This window comes from Limulus polyphemus, unplaced genomic scaffold (assembly GCF_000517525.1).
Source record: "Limulus polyphemus unplaced genomic scaffold, Limulus_polyphemus-2.1.2 Scaffold651, whole genome shotgun sequence".
NCBI classification, from domain to species: Eukaryota; Metazoa; Arthropoda; class Merostomata; order Xiphosura; family Limulidae; genus Limulus; species Limulus polyphemus.
This window is the reverse complement of record NW_013666261.1, coordinates 255,383-265,849: the sequence shown is the minus strand read 5'-3', so window position 1 is coordinate 265,849 and position 10,467 is coordinate 255,383. Positions and strand designations below refer to the sequence as shown.

At 29.1% G+C, this 10,467-nt stretch overlaps 1 protein-coding gene across 1 annotated transcript in view; it reads left to right on the top strand.

Moving 5' to 3' along the window:
- Positions 1-315: 315 nt before the first annotated feature.
- LOC106459713 (meiotic recombination protein SPO11-like) overlaps positions 316-10,467 on the top strand; it is a 21,545-nt gene continuing 11,393 nt past the window's right edge. The window contains exons 1-8 of the mRNA XM_022386237.1: positions 316-331; positions 1,985-2,051; positions 2,785-2,893; positions 4,459-4,545; positions 5,697-5,733; positions 5,933-6,042; positions 7,804-7,903; positions 9,520-9,557. Of these exons, the coding sequence (XP_022241945.1) occupies positions 316-331; positions 1,985-2,051; positions 2,785-2,893; positions 4,459-4,545; positions 5,697-5,733; positions 5,933-6,042; positions 7,804-7,903; positions 9,520-9,557 (564 nt within the window). The remainder of the gene's footprint in view (positions 332-1,984; positions 2,052-2,784; positions 2,894-4,458; positions 4,546-5,696; positions 5,734-5,932; positions 6,043-7,803; positions 7,904-9,519; positions 9,558-10,467) is intronic.

The following is a 10,467-nucleotide window of genomic DNA, read 5'->3' as shown; positions in this document are numbered from 1 at the left end:
GTTCGTTTTTTTGTTTTTTTTTGCCAACAAGTCACAGACACGTATTGTACAAGAATCCTTAGCTCAACACACCCATATAAATACATATACTTACTATATATACAAACTAAAAAGTAAGTTTCCTGACAGTTATGCATAACCAACTAATGAATGATTATTAATCAATTATTAGTAGCAGTACTTTCTGTCAGTATGTGATTAATGATGAATATTATATATATATATATATATATATAATTGATATCCTCACTCATTAGTCAAACACTGGTTATCATACTTATGGTGGTATGCATAATTAATACAAGTGGAAGAAAAATGGAATTTTTCCCAAGTACGTAGTTTTGTTTTTGCTGTACACTTCTGTATTGAATAGATTGTGAAGGTTACATTTTTTTAATTTGTTTGTTATAATCCATTAATAATTAATATCAAAGGTATTATCCAAGCATTTTGGAAGAGGCCAGAAAATGACCAGTTTATGGTATAAATGATGGATGCACACACCATAATAGATACATACACACACACACACACACACACACACACACACATATATATATATATATATAGATAGATAGATATACATACCTAAAAGAATAAGTAACTGATACTGTACCATAATGCATCAGTCTTGTATCAGTTAAGGTATAAGATCATTATGAATAGTTAATATGACTAAGTATAGAAAGAAGCTATATCACATTTTAATATCTGTATTAGTATGAGTGACAGCTGGTAAACATTTAATGTGAGAGTTTGAAAGTACTTGGTCATTTTGAGTTTTATAAAAAATACTTACAGTGATGGATATATTATTTTTGCATATATTTTTTTTCATTTCACAATTTATGTAAAAACCATTAAAGCAGTTTCTTATAAGAAAGCATAGTCTGGTCAGTTTATCAAAATGTATGGAGTCATTAATATTTATAAAATTATAATAGCTATTGGTTATTGCATTTTCTTTTATCAATACCCACATTGCAATGTTGACAATGTTAATATTGGTTCACTTCTATTTAAATTCAAACTAAAGACATAAAAATTTTAGTCAGAAGATCATTTAAATACATTATTCTGGAAATAGAAATTCTTACTTTAAGTACCATATGTATTTTTCCATGAAAATTTACTCATTTATCCAAAGCTTGCATGTATTTCACTGCAATCTCACAGCTCAAGATTACACATTTTATATTTTGATTATAAGATGTCGCTTTTTTAAAAAAAGAGAGTAAGTTGACAGATTTTTTCTTGAGGCATCATTGGGCAATATATTGAGGTACTCCTTTACTGCTCCATCTATACTTTTGGGTTTCTGACCCATAATGTAAGCATCAAAGGTACTGAGATGCTAATCAATTTACTCAGCTGTTGAGCCAGATTTAGGTTTCATCTCTAAATTTAATATGCAAGTCAACATCTCAAATTAGTTTCTTCATAACTGTTATTTTTATTCAGTATAGGGAGTGATTACAGAATTAGTTAATAAATTTCATTCCCTCTTGACATATTGGCAGCATTTAACATTGTTGAAATTACAAACTTCATTTGGCCAGTTTATCATAGTATGAATTTAATGTAAGAGTAGAGAAATACTTAGTTGTAATTTCATAACAGTATTGTAGATATATGTTTATTTCCATTGGTTGCTAAATACCATAATTTTAGCTTTCTTAATTGGAAATTTCAAGTTATGAGGTACTTTGTGGCAGAAAATTCTGTTATTGAATTCTATGAATTTGGTTTTACAAGAAAGTTGGAGATCTTACAAAATGAAATAATTGTGTGGAATGCATTTTTGATGTTAATTTCTGTGAGTCTATGATCTAATATTACATGGATCAAACATTAATTTACTTTTGTGGTACTTTTTATTGTAAATTGTTATTGTTTTCATGTAATACTGATTGGTTTTGATAAAATAAAAAAGTAAACATAAGAATTAGAATACCAAATTTATGATTTTTTTACCATGGTCTAGGAATCATCTGCGATCTTCTTAGCAAGATATATTGCTTGATACAGACAAATAAATTTTGTACTAAAAGGTTTGTACATCTGATGAAGAAAATATAAATATATTTGCAAAAAATCTTTATTCATTATTTTAAATGTATATGTAATAATTAGTTATAAGAATTACAAAAACTAATGAGCTTCAAATAACACAATATCTACACAAAGTTATGATGGAACTTTCTAATTAAAAACTAATGAGCTTCAAATAACACAATATCTACACAAAGTTATGATGGAACTTTCTAATTAAAAAACTTATGAGCTTCAAATAACACAATATCTACACAAAGTTATGATGGAACTTTCTAATTAAAAACTTATGAGCTTCAAATAACACAATATCTACACAAAGTTATGATGGAACTTTCTAAGTGTAAAACTAAAGAGACAAAATTAGCTTGTGCTTTTGTATATATTTTATCTAATGTAGGTAGGATATACAGTGTAGGTAATATCAAAGTGTTTTAATATGTGCACAAAAACTATAAGATCAGCTAGTTCATTACATATTGATAATATGTATTTGAGAAAATCCTGATAATAAAATAGTAAAAAACAAACAAATTGTACATTATACCCTGAGCAAGAGTAGTTCTTTTAACAAGCTTTAATTTTCTTTAAGAAATGTTCAATGACTTAAATTTAGTATAAGTCATACTTTGTTTTTTTTAAGTAACAATTCAACAATTTTCTTTTTAACAAAATAAGTTAGATAGATTTGTCTTCCTAATAACCTTATAAATATTTTGGAAAATCTTTCAGAGAACTCTATTACCAGAATGTTAGCTGGTATGGAAAACAAAGCATCATTGATAACCTGGTTGATGACATAGCTTGCCTTTTTAAAGTTCCACGGCGAGAACTACATGTAGTAAGTAAGAATGTCTTATTTAGCAAAAATGAATCTCTTTCAGTTGTCTGAAGGAAGAGATACATATAGCAAAGAAGAGATTATACCTGTAGTGTCTAATAACTGAGATATCTTCATTACTTTGTTTTCTATTTTCTTGTTTAAATAATTGGTTTTGATGCAGCATCATTTCAATATGTGCATTCGGGATTTCTTTATATACAATAATACATTCTTAACATCAGGAATTATCAATTTTGTTTGATATATAGATGGTCCATTATTCAGTCAACCTAAACACTGTTCATAGCTTATTGCTATTTTTCATTGAAAAATGTAATCATAATCAAAAGATGAGACATTGAATTCTCCTTTATAGCAAATTGTTAGAAATATATGACTGTTTCACTTAAACTTAATACGAGAGTTATGATCGAGATAGTTATAAAGTGCGAGTGTTAAATTTAGTATTTTTAGTAGCAGTAATTTATTGTAGGTTTGCTTATTTAACTGTTTATGAATCATTTGTTGCATAGTTCAGTTGTTGTGAATGGATGTCACGCTACTTGAGCCTTCTAAATTTTTCTGGTTGTTTTAATCACTTACATCATAATGTCTTGTAGTTTGTAGAAAGTTCTATATCTCAGTCACATAATATGTACATATAGGTCATCAAATTAGTTAAGGTAGTCACAGTGAAAGTAAAAGTTAAGTTAGACTGCATGTGAGTTTAGCTATAACAGGTGATTTTAAAATGAGTATCACAGCCTTGTATTGTAATAACAGAGTAGAGGAGAATAAATTGTCTTGTCAAAGGAAATTATGAAGTAATTAAACCTGCCTGTATGGACTTGGATAAAAGAAGAGACATTTACTTAAAGCTGTGGAGAGAATTGTGATAACCAGTAGTTTAATAAATTTTTCTACATATGTTTAACTTGTTTTGAATTTATTATTTTAAAACAAGTGGATTGTGTGTTACCTGTTTATTGTTGTAATTTATTGCCAAAATGTCACAAACACCTACTGAAGAACCTGGCCTTATAAAAACCAGACACAAATGAATAATAATTCAGTCTATTATATTACTGTTGGTTAATTGAAATCCAGTATGTACTTTGGATTGTTCTGACATATGTGCCACCTTGTATATTGTCTATATGATTAATCTTACAAACAGTTAAGACATTATTTCTGTTTTTAATGGTAAAGGTAAATTACAAAAGATACCATATTGCGTCTTTTATACAGTTGCATTGTTTTAGCTGTGATAAGAGGGTTGTTGCACAGAAGTAACACACCTTCATATTATTCCCTGGTTTAATCTTTTTAACAAGTTATTTTAGAAAAAAATGTTATGTGTTGTGTAGCTAAGATGAGATCATTTTAGAACAAATCCTTTTTGTACAAAATATGAATATAAAAATCAAGTGACTAAAAACAGAAGTCAATAATAAACCTGTTGGTGTAGAAAGGAGTTATGTATCTTCATTTAGTTTTTTTATATTTCAAAGTACATTTTTTCAAACTTTTTTTTTCGGAAATTAGTAATATTCTTTATGATATATTTTTCTGTAAATGCTTAGCTAGCTACATCTAAAGGATGCATAGCAGGTGACTTAAAATTCAAAGATGCCGAAGGAAATTATGTGGACTGTTCTGCTACCATTTCTGTAAGTACACCATTGTATTTTTATGATACAGCTTGCAATATCTATAAAATAACACAGCTTTTGATTTAGTAGTAGCAGTGCTTGAAGTGGGATAAAAGAAGAAAAGGGATGGTTTGTGAAATTCTTGAAGCTGAAACAAACGTGATGAGCTGGTTTGTAAAATTATTCAATTTGGAAAAGAAAAGAGAGCCTAATTGGTTTGTGTATAATTTTAGATTAGGCCAACAAGTATTAGCCTGAAATAGCCACTCTTTATAGTTTATTAACTAAATTGTTAATAATCATATAATCACACACATTTTTACTATAGTGGCAGGACAAAAAGTGTATTCAACATGTTGGTGGTTGATTCCCAATCATGGCTCGAAAAGTATAAGTGGAAGACAAACCAAGTTGATGAACATGAGACTTAATGGCATGGTTTATCCACAGATTTAATGCACACATCAACCTCTGATAAGCTGCTGCAAAATCTACTCATCCTGTGCATAAATCTGGGCCTGTTTATGCTTTGTTTCAAATTGCCATAATAAATATTTATTGCATTATCTGTTGAACCTTTCCTTTCTTTGAAGCTTACAATAATGACTACTGTTCAGGGTGGTGGATAAGCGAATTAGACTGTTTACTGAAAATGGGAGTGGAAAAAACTTGTGTGACTGCGCATTGCACCTTGTTTCATTGTCACTTTGTGTCCCATCTTGCTGCCTATACTGTTTGAAAGGGAGAAGAAGCAGAAGGTGAGACGTTTGACATAGTCCTGAGCAACTGTAGAAGTACTGGGATGGTTTCAAGTCTACTAAAAGGTAGCAGGATGTTTTCAGGCCCTCATAGCCTGAAAATTAGTGCAACTTCAGCCATACTAGTGGGCAATTCATATTCCAGCTATTGTGAGGATTTCAAACCACTATTCATAATTTCAAAAAGTTAAAAGAGAATACCAGAAATCTTTGTTAGGGAATCAGCCTACCAAACATGTCTCCCTGACCTGCAGATTTTGTGCTAAGTAAAATAAGTTTACTTTCATATACAGTCACTGATATGTTGATCACTCATTGTATTTAATAGAATAACCTTAGGTTTTTCACAACAATTTTTTGTTTAAGTTGAACCAAGTAAATTGATACATAACATTTTGTATTTTATATTAGGGAGTTCTAGTTCCAAGTGATGTCCAAGGCATAGAATGTATCCTTTAGATATTTCAAAGTTTAGTAAGGTACATTCTTTTATGAATTACAGTTATTTAAATGTGTAAAAAATATACCAGCTGTTACTTCCATTTGAGCTTTTATGATGAGTATATATTTTGTGCAATTAAAGTTCATTAAAGGTAAAAATAAGTGTATCTGAAAAGTTGTGTTTTAAAAACCTCAAATAACTTTAGGTCTTTGTACTGAGGCTAAGTTTGTACTGCTTATTGAAAAGGATGCCACATTTCAAAAACTTCTGGATGATGGGTTTACAAGAAATTTTTATCCATCCATTTTGATCACTGTAAGTAAATAATATATACAATGTATAAGTACAATATATTTTCTTAAAACTCGTGTTTGGCATAAACTGATGATATTTCTGTAGAATTTTTGTTGTTGCTATTTTTGTTTTATTAATTATAATTAATTTTATAGGAAAATATGTAAATAACAGTTTTTATTTCTACATAACATTCCTTAGTTGATAAGCATGAATTATTATGAAACCACAGTTACTTGAAAAAAATACTAATTTAATATAGACATGATTTATGCTATTTGATAAGTGTATCAATGTTGCAGCAACATGTATCATACAACATATTGAATTTCACCCTTCAAAGTGAAGTTAATATACTGCATGATGGAGAGCTGATATTATAATTTTGTCAAAAAATTATTTGTAACAAATATATAATTATTGTTCAGTGTTTCACTTTTGCATATTTCTTTAAGCCTGTACAATAGAGTACAGTTACAGTGTTGAATACCAAAAGCTTGGTAAGCATATTTAAAAACCAACAGGGGTAATGTTTATCATCAAAATTCACACTAGACTGTAGATACCTTTTTCGTATTAATTCTTCCTTTGTGAATCTCAAATCAAGGAATCACTATGAAAGATACAAACATCTCAAACACTTCAAGGGAACTGAGACATATTGTTAATAACGTTTTAACACCTGTTATACAATAGATTTTTAAATCAACAAACTTGAAATTCCCTTTTACATGCAGTATATTAATAACTGTTTCCTAAACATATAACAGTGCCCTGTCTAGAATTAACCAAATACAAAGGCATACTCAGAACAAGAACTAAATTAAAATGCATTTTGCATGTGTCATAAGGAAACCTAGCTTCCTCTAGATATATGTATTAGTATGTAATCTTTTGGCTGAGCCATGTGGAGTTATAAAGACTGTTATACCTTAAAGCTATTGTGTTTAGCTGGTCATAATGTTTGTTATGTAACCATAATTTAGCTTCATCTTTTATTTCACACTTTAAAATATTATGACTGAAAAAACAAATATATGCCTAAACTAACTTAAAAACATGGTAACTTAAAATTGTCTTAATGAAAGTATAACAAGAGCATTACACATGCATAAACATACTAGATTTTTACATTTTACCAGATTTGAGTGCTTAAAAAATTGTGTTAAAGAAGTTTTATAATACTCTGTTGCTATGTTTATTTTTATATCTATGATTAAAAATAATGAAGCTTGCATGGTTTTATTATTTAGGAACATAAAAACTAATGTTATATAAAATGCATGTTAAATAAAATGCTTTGGTATTGCTTATTTAACAGATTTAAAGCCTGTTAACTGTATATAGTTGAAACTAAAGTAAATAATTATCATAATATTACATACAATATAAAGTTTGTGTTAATTGGATTACTTTGAACCAGCAGGTTGATTTCATCATTGTTATTACTACTTTGAACTGTAATCTATAAGATGGAATATCATCAAGTTTTTTAAGACCGAAATAATGTCTAGACACAATACAGCAATATGAAAATAAATTATCTTAATACTTTAAGCAAATTATATTTTTGTAATTTTATCACTATTTCATATTCTAATTGGATGAATAGATGTTTGACTACATAAAATTTTCACAGCATTTTAATAATGAACAGTAAAAATCTATATTTGTAGATATTATAAAACATTAATATTTTATCATGCACTACAATAATAAAATGTCTTTATTATTAAATGTAAAAGACATTTATTATTTAAATTCTTTACTGTCATGCAATAGGGTAAAGGTTTCCCTGATATTAATACGAGAGAACTGTTACATAAGCTTTGGACAGATATGGAAATCCCAATTTTGGCTCTGATGGATGCAGATCCTTTTGGTATCAAAACCATTTACTTTTCTTATTATTCTTAGCATGTTTCTTAAAAGATAATCTACTACTGTTAATCAATGATATTTGTAACTAGAATACAGGGCGGGAAGAAGCGGTAAGGCCAGTTAGACCATTCATTGCCTGACCACTTTTTCATGGCATTTATAGCTACAACTTATGTTTTAAAACTTGCTTCTTTCAGTTCCATACATTATGTTGTGTGTATGCAGTATTTGTAGTTAAAATGGCTCAAGATTCAATCTCATAGCATTAAATGTTCAAACATTTTCTGGGGCAACTTGCTCCCAGACCCCCCCCCCTAAAAATGGCAATGTAGTAATGACCCGACTACTCAAAAATTGCTTCCTACAGCAATGCAGTACCTGTTATAGGTCTGAATGTATCAACACAAGTTAAGTCTTGTGTTAAGTAGCTTTCTATTAAATTGAAGCAATTTAGTGGACCCCTCAAGCTTCAGTTTTAATAAGACTCAATCAAAATGATATTTTACTAGACCCAAGTACTAATTTTCTAACATTGATTTAATACTCCATTTTTGAGTGAGAGCCATAGGATATTCCTTGGTTCCGGTGAACTGATGTTGATACTAAAATACAATTCCTGATGCATTTTATAAATGGTGTATGACTTTCATAAGCTCTGCAAAAGTTTAGAAACCATATTTACTGCACCAAGAATCTTTGTTAGAATCACAAACTTACATTTTTCCATTTTTGTGTTTAAAAGAATTGCTTTATCTTGTTTATCCTACTTATTGTCAAGGGTAATTTTAGTGGAAGTTTTCATGATGCCCATGCACTTAGTGTAACTTAATAATTTCACACCCATCCAGCAAATGAGTTGACCAGCACATTTTGTGGGTCTCAATTACTTTATAGCAGTGTTTCTCAACCATCAGTTTGTGGACCATCACAACTACTTTGCTGGTCAGTGGGATTTCACAGAAATTGAAAGAATATGCTTATGTAAATTGTAATGCATTTTTATTGTACTTGTATTTTAATGGTCCACAACAGTTTAGGGAAACAGCGAGTCAGTCCCTGGTATCAAAAAGGTTGAGAAATGCTCTTTATAGTAGTTGCTTATAAGTACTAATAACTTATCTCTTTGGTTAATGTTTTGGTCAAGAAGCATGAAGTTCCGGAAGCAACAGAAAAGTAGTGCTCACTTTTTAATGCTTTTAACAGCATTATCAATTGCAAGGTTCAAGTTATACACAGCACAGTTTATGCACTGTGCATTTGGCTCCTTCTTATTAATTCACGTCTTCACATTGTTGTATACACCACCTGTGGTAGTAGTATGGCCATAATCATTACTAATACTTTAATAGCAGATAACTTTTATTATTGTTATTAATATTGTACCTAAGCATGTTTTTCAATAATGAATATAATAAGTTGTAAAATTAGAGTTTAAAAGATATATGTTTATAGATGGAGCCATAAATCTATTTTTAAAACTTCATTACAAAAATTATTAAGCATAATTGATAAAAAATACCAACAGCATAAAATTCTTAAACAGCACATCACTGACCACCAGCTCTGATTAAACTGTTAATTTACATAAGTATAACAATGTGTATATTTTTTTTCCAGGAATAGAAATTCTACTGATTTTTAAATATGGTTCCCTTGTAAGTATAAATGCTTGTTAGTATGTAAGTAATTACTATGCATCTTCAGAAGATTGATTTAATAACAATATGTAAACTTTTATTTTTAAAGTGACAAATTGATATGTTTCGTTTGTCTAAAAACTAACTTGCCACAATCATATATAAGATGCTAATTTTCTTTACAAAGCATAATTCACAGCACATTTACAGAGGTTATTGACAAACAGTGAGCAATACATATAATTACATCACATTTAATGTACATCTTATCACATTTCAACAATTGCATTATACATGTTTATGTATGTTAATGAAAATAGTCAAATTATTTTATCCACATCAAAAGTACATAAGTGAAAATTCAGCACTATATAACAGTGATGAATAAATGTAAAAAGCAAAACCAAATTATTGAAAGAAAGTAATTGCACCAATAACAAAGACAAAAAACAAAATAAAGAAAAATTATCCCATTTGTTATTAATATTGTACCTAAGCATTTTATATTTTCATTACATACACTAACAACAATATTAGGTTGACTTTTCAATATATTAGATGTTGTTATATAAGGAACCATTTCTTTTGTATGTGGTTTTTTTGCTAACTTCCGTCATTAAAAAGATGTGTGTGCTCGGGTTGTTAGGTTGATATATTGGTTGTTTTCCCATCTGCTGCCAAGATGAAAAGGTTCTTACTAACACCAACCCTGGAAAACCCAACATAAAGCTGGCCATGAGAAAAAGCATGGGCTTTGCAGTTTGAGACCAACAACCTTGAGTGATTGCCCCTCTGCAGTTTTAAACTTAAATCGTTTCTGAATTATGGTATTTTCTGTTATAACACCAACGTTTTTAATCAAAAACAAACCTCTTTAATCAATAGAGACTCTAAATTTAGAAATCAACTAATATTTTTCCAGTTTTGT